The 16624-nt window shown below is 38.9% G+C and overlaps 1 protein-coding gene across 1 annotated transcript; it reads right to left on the bottom strand.

The window, feature by feature from the left end:
• Positions 1–235: 235 nt before the first annotated feature.
• LOC139456978 (uncharacterized) lies at positions 236–13423 on the bottom strand. Its single transcript, XM_071238442.1, has 16 exons — positions 13336–13423; positions 12356–12413; positions 11977–12081; positions 10768–11665; positions 10310–10461; positions 9223–9548; positions 8920–9007; positions 8118–8194; positions 7396–7432; positions 7053–7150; positions 6352–6477; positions 5012–5163; positions 4253–4388; positions 3735–3848; positions 3111–3227; positions 236–2936 (listed from the first exon to the last, which is right to left on the bottom strand). The coding sequence occupies exons 1-16, from the start codon at positions 13339–13341 to the stop codon at positions 2922–2924; spliced, it is 2505 nt and encodes an 834-aa protein (XP_071094543.1). The 5' UTR covers positions 13342–13423; the 3' UTR covers positions 236–2921.
• Positions 13424–16624: the final 3201 nt, after the last annotated feature.

Genomic DNA, 16624 nt, shown 5'->3' with positions numbered 1-16624 from the left:
ACAGACAAAGTATAAATACGAATGCATCATGCATCAAAGTTCAACATCAATATTCATTACTAAACTAGTGTACCTCATTTCCGCCTGCATCGTCACGAGGGTACATTTAATGCACGTTTCAATGACATTCGGTTACTCCAGTTATCACTCTAATTATACCAGACACCTCAATCATCCACGTAAATAGAAAGTGGAAATTAGTGAAAAGCGAAAACATTTCGACAACATTCTGGTATCTTTATTCATTGCAAGTACATGTAATTTTAGAAATATGTTACGGGTTAAAAAGTGTAAATACAGTGAAACCTCGATGGTCCGGAAACCCTTTCTTCAAGACGATGTTATGGGAACAATCATTGATTTCAATCATGATTGGTTAATTCGGAATTTTGGGGGCACGGGTGGCCTAGTCGTCTAAGGCGCCGCGATTCGCTGTGCAGACTTGCGTCCCTTGGGCATGCCAGAAACCTATGATTGTGGCTTCGAATCCCGGTTCGCCCCGATTATGTTTCTAGGTTTGTCACCACCATGCCCGTGCTCGTGGGTTTCACCACAGTGGTAAACGTCTGAGACCTGCATCACTTCGGGCTTTCCTCCCACATTAAGCTGACACGCCGTGATATAACTGGAATACTGTTAAAAGCGGCGTTAAACCCAACTCACTCACTCACTCATTAATCCGGAATTTAATTATCCGGATCATTTGCATTAACGGGTTTCAATCTGCTTTTAACATGTTTGTTTACTGGACTGTTTACTGTTGATGTTCAGATACATGTACATCATGATTTACATTTGAAGGCTTTTTACTGTAATAGATATTCTACGAAAGCTGTCAAGATTACTTAACTTTAACAGAGCAGGAGTGATTAAACAGAATGTATGGGACTACTATTTACACACAAGAATATCGCATAATTTTAAAAGGTACATAATATCAAAAGGTACATAATATGAAAAGTTTCAACAAAAAAAATTATATAATGTCAAAAATTACATAATATACAAAATACATGAATCTGGCATGCGTTAACATATATTTACAATTTAAACATAAATGATGATAAAAAAATATGATTATTTAAATTGCTTGTTAATCACCAACAAATATATACAACCGGTGAAGATACAGGGTTAGAATAGATCCCCAGCAACCTACATGTATGAGACCAAATGGATCGGGTGGTCAGGCACAGCGACAGGGTTGAGAGCATGGCATCGTATCACAAAGGCATGGGTGGTAGATCATACTATTTAGTAAAAAAAACGATGTCATCTAATACGTTTTCTTATATTGTATATAAAATGTTATTATCAGATTATGAATCTGAACATTATACACATTCATGGATTAACTTTGTGAAGCATAATCTGAATGATTTGGGTTTCAGTGACATATGGCAATCCCCAAATTGGTTTACTACCTTCTCGCCAAATAATGTTATTTCTACAAGATTACATCATCAATATCTACAAGTATAATGGAGAAACGAAATAGAAAATACTTCAAATGTACCACATATAAGTAATTTAAATCTGATTTATATTTTGAACCATATATTAAAATTTTGGATAATGTATATAGAATATCAAATATGTCTTTTTCGAACTTCAAATCATCGACTTCATTGAAAAGGCAGATGGAACAAAGTACTATTAACAAATAGACTACGTCCACTATGTGATACGAGTGACATCGGGGATGAATTTCATTATCTAATCTGCGCGTTGTTTTAAGAACAGAGAAATACTTGTATCCCATCATAATATCGTAAATATCCAAACAATCTGAAGTTTGTCGGTCTATACCACTACAAAAATAGAACTGTTAAAAAAATGATGCAAAGTTGTTATGCAAAAAGTTAAATAACATATTGTATGAACTATGTTGCAACACTGTATGTCCTCTGAATACTGTTATACTTGTATTGTATATGCATATGCTCTTATAATACCGTATGTATGTCATATAAAAACAATGAATACGTGTGAACTATTGACTCGCGCCCACACAGATGATCAGCTGTTATTTACAGGTGCACCCTAACTACCCAGTCTGGGTATACATAACGCTGTAACAAGGTCACATTGACATGGCCCAGTTACCGCGACACACGGCTTTGTTGAGTTTCTGTTTCACTGTCGCCTAACAAGGAAATATTTCCAGTGTAACGCTCCACGCACATTCCTGTAGTTCGGGTAAACGTTGACGGGTCAGTAAAAACACGTCATTGTTGATAGATACAGCCATAGAAACCATAGTCTTTTCATAGGTCGGGTTCAATCGATGAAACATTATCTACTGATCAATGTAACTGTTGACTTTAATTGATACAACCCACATCTTTACAATTCATCAATATCGAGGTTTAAAATCAATCATTACCCTGTTAAAAAAACACCAAACCGCCTCCGTGGTGTAGAGGATAGAGCGTCTGCCCGGGGAGAGCAGGAGTTCGCTGATTCGACCCCCGGCCACAACCACCGAATGAATATAATTATTATATAATCTTAACATAACGTACTCGTACTCCGTTTAAAAACATGGGCTTCGGTGACTCATATTAACATATAATTACAGACTTCTCGTGTATAGGAGCGGTGAGGTAGCCTATTTGGTAAAGCGTTTACTCGTCACGCCTAAGACTTGGGTTCGATTCCAATGTGTGAAGCCAACGTGTCCACAGCGTGGATAATGCTGTAATATTGACTAAAACCCTACTTACTCACTCACTCACTATGTAGAAGTAATTTGTATACGGTGAACCTCTATTTACACTGTTAATGAATGTAATGTAAATATGATATTAAATCCTCCGGACAATGCACATGGGTAAGTATGATTACATTTTACTGTTGGCAGCAGCTTTGAGACATAATATCCGTATTCAGGAACCTCAACAGCCCTCATCACGCGGTCGTCAGCTGCGCCTGTCCTGCAATTAAAATATGTATAAATTTCCGACACAAATTTAAGTTTCTTGTTTTTCGCTTATTGCATGTCATGAGATTCATTTCCGTATGTTTGCTGGTGAAATGACAATAAACAATATTTTACAATTGAAACTATCGCATGAGAGTTGAACCCTGCCCATGTTTCTCCTTCCTACCTGTGGTTGATCTTGAAAGCTGTCGACAGCGAGTGAGGGTATCTCTGGCAAAGGTAACCGAATGCGATGCCTATATTTGTCGTTTTCTTGTTCCAAAATTGGATTCCGTTTCCGTTTCTGGAGCATGATACAAGATAATGTACATCTCACAATTCTAACATTCTTAACATTTGCACATGATACAACCAGTACAAAATAATATATATATAAAGTCTTCCGATAGCTGGAAGGGGTTCCTCGCAGGAGAAGGCAACGTATGGTTAAAAGCGTGAGCGGATAGTAGAATCAATATCAGGCAATTTTGAGACATGTAAGAATTTACAAGAAAGTGAAAAAGTAAATATTTCTTCGCGAACCCCGGGTATCACATTTTGGATAGTGATTCATAAACACATGTTCTGTGTATAATCGTAATCGTATGATCGACTCTGCGTTTATGGAAAGTATTTGGTCGCTTTTACTTGTGGTTTCGAACAATCCCAGGCCAACATTGACGACAGCAATTGTCACACAATGAGTCCAAAAGTCAACTTTGCCGAATAGTGAGTCCTGACTAAAAGCTAATATGCTATTTCCTCCTTGACGACATTCCATTACTTTCGAAGTTACAATAATGACACTCACCTGCACGACTGCGTACTCATCGCTAACCTTGTCTTTACCCGTACACACCGGCTTCTTCTTATCACATGATAGGAGAACCTCTACAAGGACTTCGTGTAGAAATATGTACTGCGCCTGTTAGAAAAATCGCTACTATGTACACATTTGTTTAAAGTTTTGACAATAATAATGATGATGAGGATGATGATGATGTTGATGACGATGATGATGATGATGATAATAATAATAATAATAATAATAATAATAATAATAATAATAATAATAATAATAATGTATTCACACCTTAAAGCATGCTCATATCCCATCTCTCATCCTACCGGGTACCCATTCACGGCATGGGCTAAACCCTCGGGAGTCAAAACGCCGGGCGCGGACACCGATCCATTTACTCTACGCAAACAATGTTGATTAACTTCACCTTATTTGTCACCTGTGTGTTGTACACAGGATCACGTGCCACCACAATGACGTGTCATGTAATGTATATTTTAGGTTTTATATGAACAAAAATACCTCACCTCAGTCTGTATCAAATCCATACGCTGATGTCGGAGCCTGACAATGCACTCAAAGACATCGACCACACCTTCCGCCTTGGCTTGTCCAATCAAATAGTCCAGAGCGATCCACGTCCCAGTCCGGCCTATCCCAGCGCTGAAAACAACATTCACTGCTGTGTAATGTCAACATCTGATCATATCGCAGTAGTTGGTTTTAATGCCTCTTGGAGCGTATTTCAGCTATACCACGGCGTATTAACTCATTGTGGAAAGGAAACCCGAAAGTCTCAGTCATGTATGTGGAGAAACCCACGTGAATGGGCTTATACTGACAAACCAAGAATCATAACCAGAGCAATTATGGGATACGAACCTGTGATTATGGCGCGCTAGCGGGTCGCAACTCCACAAAGCAAATGCCTACGCTTTTAGACGTCTGGTCCATGTGATTATGAGTGAGTGAATGCGGGGGACACCAGAAATGGGCTTCAAACACCGTACCAATGTGGGCAATCGAACCTGGGTCTTCAGCTTGACGAGCGAATGCTTTAACCACTGCGCTACCCCATCGCCCCTGTGATTATGAACACACACACACACACACACACACACACACACACACACACACACACACACACACAAGCACGCACACGTACACGTGCTATATAAGTGCAATGTTCTTGAAAGCGACGTTAAGCCCCATTTCACCCCTACTGATTTGGTATGGACGTTCCAAATAGTAATCCGTCCCACGTGTACACTACGGCTTTGACGTACCTGCAGTGGACAACTACTGGGCCTTTACTTCTTGAAGGTGCGTTCTTGACCAGTCTGTGGAAGTCCACCAGCACCCCGACATCCTCTGGTACTCCTTTGTCTGGCCATGCAGTGAAGTGGTAGTGCTTCAGCGTTCTGGTCGGTTCTTCATCCTGAGAATCGTAACGTCAGATATCCGTAAAATGAACACAGTTAAACAGGGGCGGACAGGTGTACCAGGAATATTCAAGTTACCAATGGAATAAAAACAAATGTGCATGTTATTTCACGTATGGCTATGTGTCTAATGTATGTAATCATAACCTAAGACTACAAATGGTGTCAGTGAGTTTGGAATCACTTCGCTTTGAACATTGTCTTAGTTATGTCACGGCCTATCAGCTTAGTAAGGGAGGAAAGCCCAAACTCAGTCCACGTAGTACTGCTTTAGCATAGTCGTTCATCCTGTCAATAGTACTGGTAGTGATAACTGTATGCGTTTTGACACCTCTACAATAGGTGTTGACATGACATAATGACGTTGGCCTATGTAATTGTAGCATTTCGTTTAGTTTATTGAGGCGAGGAAATGAGTGCACTCAATGGCAATCACTGACAAATACACGCACACGGTCACAAGGTTATGCAGAGTTATGACCAGGAAGATGAAACATTCAACGTCACAATCGACTCTGCTTTTAGCTGAGATTTAGTATGAATGTTGACAGTTTTATTATTATTATTATTATTATTATTATTATTATTATTATTATTATTATTATTATTATAATATACAGATTAAAATAAATAAATGCAACAATGAGGGTCTGGGAGATACTTTCACTGTCAGGCTGGTTAGGCTCATCATCAGCTCAGGGCCCTTGCCCCCACTACTCGCAGCCCAGACAACGAATGGGACTGCGTTGTCGAAACCACCAAGAACTTTTCGGAGAATGTAAAGACTCCCCAATACTACTGCCTTCTGCATTACCCAGATTGTCAGAAGGGTTGTATTCCTGGTAGCAAACCCGGGTACTCTCCCAGTGTCAGTCAACAGATTGGGAGATAACAAACCTACGGCACCAAGGACAACGGGAATTCGGACAACCTTGTACTTGGGATGCAAGCGTGCTATTTCAATGACGAGGCTCACATATTTGCTATGTTTTTTCCTGAATTTTGTCAATCACATTAGTGTCAAAAGGGACGGAAAATTCAATGATATAAATGATTTCATGCAAAATCACACATTGACGGTTTCGCGTGGACGTGACTTCATCCAACTCTGCTACTCAACACACTGCGCATGACACTTTTATATACTTTTGCATTTTGCCATTCTCAATTGAAACAGACCCTACCCTGTGTATAGAGAACGTCCTGACTGTGTAGTCCATCGTCTCCTCCTCGGCCACACACTGAACATGGACATCTTCGTAGTTGGAGCCTGGGTGGCCGAAGTCGGGCCAGTACTTCTCACACTTCGCCTGGAAAACATGTAGGGGTGCGTGGTAAAAGGGCGACGTAAACATGCAGGAACGAAGTTAAAAGAATGACAGATTGGATTCTCTACAAACAAAACAATAGTAATATAAAGCAATATGTTTTTCTGACAAAGGATTTCGTGTGTGTTTTCTCCCACACTTGGTGTCTGGTTTTCAGTGATCCCTACACGGCTTTTTTGCCTTTTACAATCGATTCTGCTTTTAGCAAAAATGTCTTATGAATATGGAAAGGGTTTTGTAGCTTTCATTATAATTATTTACAGCACGAAGGATCAACTACATCTGTCCCAAAGCTGCCGCTAAGTACAAATAGGCGGATACACAAGTAGATGGGCTTTCGATTCATAACCTGGTAGACTCTATACACACCGATTTTTATAATTGTATCATATACGCATATACGCAAAAGTGATGTTTCTAGTTTTACTATTGACCCAAAGTAAAATACTTTAAACAGTCCATCACACTATTGTTACAGTATCACATCATTTCAGTTAATCTTTACTAAACATTGTCGGTTGCTTAATAAAAAAGCTTTGTGTTGGTTATAATCTTACCTTTCTGTTTTCAACAAAGTTTGTCAACATAACTATTTTACTCGTCTCTGTTTCCCATATCATTCTCCAGAAATCCCATACGACATCCCCGTATGGACCTGAAAGTACACGTGCACAGACTAACGCCATGAACATATTCAAAAGTGTCCTTGAGGTGACCCAAGGTCATGATAACAGAACGCATGAAACAGAAACTACGGTTTAACAAACACACTTTATATGACCCTGCAGTAATGTCAGAAGAAATGTGGCCAGGATAGCTACGAGATAGATATGCAGAGAAACTTCGGAAAGGAAATGCTAACCGAAAGTAAGGAAATAGGTAGCATAAACACACAGTTACCTTGTGTAGCAACGAATGCTCTCGGGCGGCCGTATCCCTGAAATAACGGGATCGTGTTCGAGGTTAAATTACATTGCAATTTATCAAAACCGGACTATGAATAAGGTACTATTTAGCTCAAAATGCCACAGTGTATATGTGGATTAACATATAGAACATTGTCAGACAGTCTGAAAAACATTTTTAATCTGCATTTGGAAATTAATAGGGAGGTTGAATGCAAATGATGGACGTTATCTTGAATACGAAACGAAAACCTTTTTGGACATTAATTTTATCAACTGAAGATCTCATTTGTAACCATACGTATGCTGGATTCAACATTATATCAACGAATATGTTTTTAACCGAAGCCAAATTGTTCCACCATTAATATATTTGCGACATAGTACTTATATATTGTAGTCATTGATTATACATGTCCTTGTAAATTCATTACCTTTCCCCTAAAGGAAGTGAAGGTATATGATGGAATATTTACACAACTACAAGGTTTATATTCACCTATTATTCGGATCCATCCTGAATTACCCAGAGTAAAAGTACTTGAAATTACCAAATTAAAGAAAGCAGCATAATAAAGATTTCATGAAAAGCATGCTTTTTCGAAAAAATACTCGTTGATGTTTATGTTAACAAAATCTTTCAACATTTGCCCCACTCCACGTCGTACATAGCAGAGTATATATTGCTGCTGTTTACTTTGTATAATATAAACTTACGTGTATATAGTTAGCGTTTATGTAATCGGAACCGGGAATGTTGTGGATAGGCTCCAGTTTGACTCGACAGTGATCGTCTGAAATAATAAAAGAAAGCAATGTAACGACAGGCATAGTCGTCTTCTACGGCAAGCATGGGTCGCTGAAGACTTATTCTATCTCGGATCTTCTCTGGTGTATCCCACATGCGTAGATCGATGCTCATGGCATCAGTCCTTGGATTATCTGGCCTGGAGTCGATTATTTACATAATCGAACATATCGAACATACATAACGAAACAATTTTTCATATGTCAACACTTTCAACTTTCAAAAACCAATCAATAAAAACAATCTAAATGTTCTAAAAATAATCTTCTGGTACAATTAGCATATTCCAAATGTGTGAGTTTTAAATGACTTATGCAGTGTATCAAAATGATATCAATCCATGCTAACACACAGTGTTCCCGGTGTTAAAGGATCGTTAGTTCGTTATTTTAAGGATCTGACAGATCATTTTCTGGATTAACATTATATCTTTCTTTGCTGATAATTAATGTTTTGTTTCAAAGTAGTTCGGGGCGGTCGGGTAGCCTAGTGGTTAAAGCGTTTGCTCGTTACACCGAAGACCCGGGTTCGATTCCCGACATGGGTACAATGTGTGAAGCCCATTTCTGGTGTCCCCCGCCGTGATATTGCTGGAATATTGCTAAAAGCGGCGTAAAACCATACTCACTCACTCACTCATTCAAATTAGTTCAAGATTCCGTGATACACATGGTCAAACCATTAGGATGAAATCAGTGCTATTATACTTACATGGTAATATGTTTCGGTATCTATTCTTGAAAGCATTTCCTGGCATTTCAGCTTCGTCACAAGAACCAAGTTTACCATACGGAAGATCCTTGAAATATAGAGTAAATGACATGTATTATGTATTAACATATAAGGTACCATGAAATAGCGGCATCACATAATAATTACCAAAAAAAGAACATATGTTATGTGATACACAATACATGAAACGGTTTGTCTGAATCTGTGATGTTGAAGACACCGCTGCTGACCAAACAAACCATTGTGCTTCTTCAATCTCAAATAATTGTGTAAAATACTCACAAAAAACTGTTTAGTTAAACCTTCATCAATTTTCATCTTAGCAACGTAGGAGTTGAGGTGTTGAACTGGGACTTCAGTTGACCACACACATTCCGGATACGACGTGTCGGCTAGGCGGTGTGGCGTCGGAACAAGACCGGATGTACAATTTGTTCGAGGCGAAACATCAGATTTTAAGGTATAACTGGATGTAAGAGCGTGTGAGAGGGAAGACCTTGTCCTCTGTCTCTCGTTCATTCTGATTTCAGTAGAGGCACTGTGCTCTCTCCCGCCACTCATCAGGGGTTGTATCTCAGGTGTGACCGCATCAACAGGCGCGTGGCATCCTGGGCGATGAAATTGAAATTGTTAGATGGTTGTACTACAGTGTTCAATAAGTACCGGTTCCTCACTAATAAAATAATAATTATTTAATGAGAGCTCTCTTATTAAGCAAGAACGGTTTCAACATTTAACTCTTTCATTGTGATAAGAGATGATCATAAGAACTATGTGTCTGCAGGTTACCCTTTGGAGTGGTTTCAAACGTTGGATTGTCTATAGCTAAAACGGTTGATTTTTTTGAAGAATATGCGAAACATCGACTTCTGATTTTGCCCTGGACTTTCATATTACTTCTGAAACATAAGAAATGAATACAAACGGATGAGAAAAAATCACTTGCGAAAATTGATAGAAATTATTCTAAACACATCATCTTTTGTATCTCAGAAACGATAAAAACGGAATGGGCGTGTATCAAATAACATAATAGAGCCAACCCTGTTGGCACGAGAGTGACACGAGAGTCCAACTTACCGTCTCAAAACAAAGAAGGCCAAACCGACAAGAATCGCAATCAGAAGACAAGGAATGACAATCCAGAGCATCTGCATCCGAGTTGATCCTGATAAAGAAATCACATTATTTCTTTTCTTAAAAACAAAGAATATCGTGCTATCAAAATGTGACCAGGACACTGAAACTGACAGAGAACAAACGCACAATAACAGTTTACTTTTAAAGTACTTTTTAAAAAGTATATTATATCATACATGATGTTGATTTGATTCTTGACGTTCAGTGTGGTTAGGATTAACATAACTACCCTGACAGTCGTGTCCCTCCAAGCCTTCAGCACAGGTAAGGCAATGTCCTGTTCCGTCACAGCTGCCGCACCTGGGGGAACACCTGCTGCTACAGTTCTCTCCATAGTAGTTCTCCTCACATTCCAGACATGCAGCATCAACTCTGTCACACCTGGCACAGTGTGATGGACATCTGCTGTTACACTGAGGCCCCCACCAGCCGTCCTTACATCCGTGTGTACAGTTTCCCGAGTCACGGAAACATTCTGTCTTTAAGCAGTTTTCATTACAGGTTCGATTACAGTGGTGGCCATAGCTACCCAGTTTACATCCATATAGGCAGGCTCCATCATTTATGTTGCATGTACCATTCAGACATGTGTTGCAAGATTTGCCACATGTTTCCCCGTACCAGTTAGCATTGCATGAGATACATGTATTTTCAGATTGGTGACAACTCGAACATTTATCTGGACACCGGGTGTCGCAGTGTGGACCTTTATAGCCAGGTTTGCATCCTGTGCAGGAAGCGCCATGTTGTTCACAGGCATCTGTGGCACAATTGTCTGGACAAGGTGTGTCACAGTGAGATCCGCTGTAGCCAAATTTACACTTGACACACGTACCATTCTTTTGTTCGCATGTCTTCGTAGCACAATTATTAGGACATGGTGTGGTACAGTTAGAACCCATGAAACCATTCTTACAGTGTGAACATGAACCATCAGTTCTGTCACACAATTCTGAAGCACAGTTTCCTGGACATCTGATGTCACATCTGCCACCATACCACCCAGCAGTACATCCCTCGTCACACTCGCCTGTGTTCCATCTACATGTCATATTGTGACATTGTTTGTTACATGCGACCTGACACAAGTTACCATAGAAACCAGCCTTGCAGCCCTGTGTACAGGTTCCATTAGCCATGCACTTGCTCAGTAAACAGTTTGCACAGGAGTGATCGCACATCTTGCCAGACCAACCTTCCTTGCATCCGCTCGAACACGTACCCGTGGTATCACATACATCACTTATACAATTAACTGAGCACTGTGAGTCACACGTTTCTTCATAATGTCCTTCTTTACACATACATTCCCCGGCGGTTTGGTCACAGATACACCCTTCACTTATTTGATTACATTTAGCACCGAAGTAGCAGCGTTTACATCCACCATGGCATGTACCAGTCCATCTGCGACAAGTAGACGTACACCCAATGCTGCAGGTTTTATTACAGTCAAGTCCCCACTTGCCATCGGGACACTCTTCCAGACAGGAACTGTTGTATGAGTCAGTACGATGTGATACCGGCGGATTGGCACAGGATTCACAGATTCTCTCAGCTGTCCTGTAGTAACCTTTTGCACAACCTGCACAATTAATGTCGTATTATTAGGAAAGTATTATGAAGCCACTGTAATTGACATTTGCATTTCGAGAGACTGTTTGTGTATACTTATCAAACTTCGTTTTTGGCAGATATAGTATATCAACGAATACCAATATATGGTGTTTAGAAGTTAATATATATACAAATAAGAAACCACAACAGCAATAAACATCTTATCCGAATTGTGTTCTCTGTATACATAACATTTGGTTAAGTTGTACATGTTAATCAAAGTTAAGGTTAGCTTAAGGAACGAGAAACAGATAAAGGAATAAGAGTTCTATAACAAACCTTTTTCTCGGCAAGTGGCACACGTCTTCGCACAGGTGACATCAATTCCGTGTTGTGAACAATCCGCTCCCTTGCAGTAATCCCCCAATGTGTCGACACAAGATTCTAGCCAAAGGCAATATATAAGAAGGTACTAGTGCGGTGTACACATGTACTGTTACTATGAAATGTTATCTGTATCAACTATATCACCAGAGGTGTCCTGGGTTACAATTTTGTGGAACATTCTCTCGTTTACAATGACGCCGCCGTTAATGTCAAATTATGGCCCTTGCTTAAGTATTAACTTTTTGGTATCATTCATTCCGATTAATTTCTATATTGGTTTACATTAAGGTGGGTAGACAAGTGAGTCGGATACGATTAAATGCAGACGTACCAGATCCTGCTCTGAGTGTTGCAATGATCACGATCCAGCAATATGCAAGCAGCCGTGTCTGGAATGGAGAGACAATACTGGAAATAAGGTCACATTACAGTAACCACACTTCTGAATTGAATAACCGCTCCCTTCTAGTACAGTTGTAACTGTTCTCGTCTATATGAAAACGTGATGATTGTGATGATGGAAGCTTGTTTTCCTATATTTTTCAATTAATATATAATGCTGGTAACATGACCAAGGAGCTGTGTTAAAAATAAATGGACACAAAGCTAGTTTGGATTTATAATGTAATTCATTAGGAATAGAACTTCATAGTTTGTTCCATCACCAAGTTTTGTCTCTACTTTGTATACACAAATCGCACGAGGAATATGTCCATTTAGAATGGCAAATGATGCAAAACAGCCAGCCTTCATATAACTTCCTTTCAACATATGGATTTGTACTATTCCTTACTCGTATTTCTCATACGACAATTACCCCTATTACATTCCACCGACCTTCCCCTTCTCAGTTCGATCATCCTTAACTCATCTCATTCTCAACTCCCGAAATTAGGAGATATGAAGGCTCTGAGGTTTCTGTTACAGAGTTGTTTTATTTAATCTTTGATACATGTATGTCCAATGCAATTCCCCTCGGTGGGGTTGGATACGCTTACCCTTTCGCAAACACCTTGTATCTTCACTATATTTGACAGTGATTCATAAATTCATGCTTATGATATTGTCGGAATCGTACAATTAACTCTTTTCCCCTTATTATAGCAATGGTTTTGTCGCGTATATTTATTTATATGTTAATCAATCTGACATTCTACTGTTTCTCAATGTACGAAACACCAAACAGTGTGAGGGTTCCTTTTGTTGTGAAACGTAGATTTCAACACTCTTTCTATACATTCAAATTGCTATTGTTAGCATTTATATAATTCATATCTATATGATTATGTTATATACGGGACTATATATTACCTCCATGCTCCCTCTCCGTCCGAGATCACGTGTATCCTCTCCCTCTCTTGTGAGTTTAGTCGTCACTGTGATGTTGGTTTAGAAACAGTCTCCCCTCATGGTGTGTACATCACACTGCACTACAGTCGTTAGAATGAATCATAATTTCTATTTCCTGTTCACTCAGATTCGGAAATAGAACCACATCTGTACCCGGACATAATATGGGTTTACCCCAACTATTTATAGCTACGCATGCTTTATAATTCCGTTTAACATATTTCCTCTGAAATACATGTATATATGCACCTGTTAGTAATTTACATGAAACAATGACATCGAACTTTAATGCTTTGCTATATGCAATATTTATATCACATATCTCGTACGTTACACTGTCTGTATAAACAGTCAAGGCCCCAACAATTCTTAAACTTCATACTGCAGTATTAGCAGGTACAACAAATATACATTTTGCTTTTTCTACGCACACACATGCACGCACGCACGCGCATATACCTACACACCATACACCAAAGAGGGTAACAAGTACCACTTTTACGTCTTTTGGCATGATGCGGCCAGTGATCAAACCATCGACCTTCCGTCCTCCGGGAAAACTTTCTGTCCGCAAAACCGTCCATGGATGCGGTCGAATGCCGCCGAAAGTTAGAGCGTGACACTATTAGCAGTCGAAAGAATCTAAATACATACTTCGCTATCAGACAACTGAGACATTTGGTGGCGCAAAACTAATGGCCACGGAGGCGGTCTCACAAACAAATGTATGTATATTCTGGGGTATTAAACAAAACCGATAACGTACAACACTGTCTGAAATGCTATGATACAATATGTTTCGATATTACTGCCAAATTTATATTTTGACAAATTAACGTCATATTTTATATTTTATAATAAGCTGACGAGTCCACACAATTTGATTGAATTTAGTCACCAATACAATTATTATTAAAACCAACAACAAATTACAACAAAAGCAAACAAATAAAAGCATTAAACACTTTACAGCAAGATAGATTTTGTTGAGCAGCAGTAGATAATTGAACTGTTTGGTTTATCTAACGATACGCGCAGGTGACTGACTGCTCAGCGATTAACCTATGAGACACGAATAACTACAAATCATTTATGACTTAAGTTACTTATGACTTCAAGTCTTGGTGAGGTGTTTTCAAAAAATATTTCACAAGGTACAGATAAGCTTTAAGATTTCAGTTTTTTATATAACCCATTAGTTTTTTTCTCAGCAAATGTAAAAACATGTGGATGTCTGTCTCAAATGTAGAAATCAGCTCAATGAATCTGTTCCTGGAGCGACATCACATGAACTAGTATCGAATTTGTATTTACCATTCAGCGCCATTTTTCAATGTCGGCTTCTCGTTCTTACACCGTATTCAACATGTCCTCGACACGCATGTCAACCTTACACTCCAATAGAGTCTTTATTAATTCTGAACTTGCTACAATGAATGCAATGTGTTGAGTACATAATTCAGCGATGTTAACTTTAACATTTCTTCTATTGATAACAGTTTCAGTGATTACATGTGAGAAAGTAAACGGTTAGAAATAGTAAAGAAAGTAAGAAATAAGAGACATGGTTGGGAATCGGGGAATTGTCTGCGTGGAATAAGTACATAGTGAATGTTAAGACCTTGTTATTTCCGTCTCTTGTATATGTAGTGAAATATCACATCCGTGAAGAGCGCATCGTATCATATCGGGTAACTAAACTCGAGCATGCAGATCAAGGCAATCGCGCGTAATCAATATGCACGCAGTTTCATTACGAAAACCGTTTCACTCTGGCGACAGTGATACATCCCGACGTTTTCTCCTGTTCGTATTTTTAAAAAACGCTTCCAATTTACTATTTTAGACTGCAATTCATGTTAACGATGTTGCAAATTGGTTGGGTTTTATAAGAGTTTTAAGGCGACATAGACCATGAAAGGTCTATTTGCCCCCGACATGTCAAATGGCTTTCAAGAAGAGCAAAGTGAGGAATGTAAATGTGATCAACCAACCTGCATCATGCTGTTAACGAGGTACGGAGAAGGGATACATGATCAAAGAATTAGGAAGAAGCCACACACAAAGCCAGTATGTTGACTGGGGAAGAATCTGCCAAAACCATACATCAGCAATTTTTTACTTGACCCTAAAACCTGAAGACACGTCCATTTATCTCTTGTACGGGATTCCAAAGCTCCTACAAATCCGTACCCAGATATACATTGAAGGATCCAGTATCGCCAAATCCCAGTTTGAAAGATTAAGCATAATCCATTTTTCAATCGAGGAGTGATTTTCTGCATATTCACGGAAAGTATTTGAGGCAAATATCAAGTAGCATTTGATGAAAAAGAAGACCCCCACCCCCACCCCCACCTCCCCTCCCAAAACAATAATAATAGTTGATAATATACAAACAGCTTCGCTGAGACCCATATAAAGCCAGACCGAATTATTCCGTGGTCTGTTTGTAATAGTTATCTAAACTGGCTATGGGACTTATTGGTTAACATGTAACATTTGGCCCACTTGTTATTAAAATATCTTGTTGGTTGTTCAGTTTGTGTTTTATTTACACCGTGTAATGCATGACATTTGTTTGGAAGTTTACAGCAATAATAAGAGGGAGACAGTACCGCTCATTGTTGATGCACTAGCAGTGTAAGGGAGAGAACCGCACAAGATCCAAAATCATGAATGTCTGTTTGTTGTTGTCTGAGTAAAGCCTTGCATGATAATTACTGTTGTGTGTTGTTTATATTAGATGTTTATAATAATCAGCCGGAAAGTATTTTATTTTACATAAATGTATTATATATCACTATATAAGTGCAGGGTTGAGAAAAGCAGACATGAAGTTAAAATATAACGAATGTGAATATTACAAAGTACAGATTGTTTCAAATATAATCTCTTTGACAAATATGTAAGAGGAAGGAGAGAAATACTGTACTATAACAAACCCATACTGTTATACCAATGTTTATCATGTATATATATATATATGCCACTTCAATACAGTAAGTGAGTGTGAGGTACATTTACACATAACTTTAAGTCGATCGCTTCGCCTGAGTAACACGGAAGTCGAGACTGCCTCCTTCATCTGATAAAGAATTCAAAGCTGACACATTATTCCTGGATGGATGGATGTCATTGGTCAAAATAGATATTCATGTAATATTATTTACATGTGAGTAACAACTAACAAATGACAGAAAGTGACATATAGTGATGGGTCAGTTATGGTGTGCTGACAACAAATGGG

Source organism: Haliotis cracherodii, unplaced genomic scaffold (assembly GCF_022045235.1).
Source record: "Haliotis cracherodii isolate W230 unplaced genomic scaffold, xgHalCrac1.p SCAF_1, whole genome shotgun sequence".
NCBI lineage: Eukaryota > Metazoa > Mollusca > Gastropoda > Lepetellida > Haliotidae > Haliotis > Haliotis cracherodii.
Note: the sequence above shows the minus strand (reverse complement) of the source record. Positions and strands in the feature narration are given on the sequence as shown.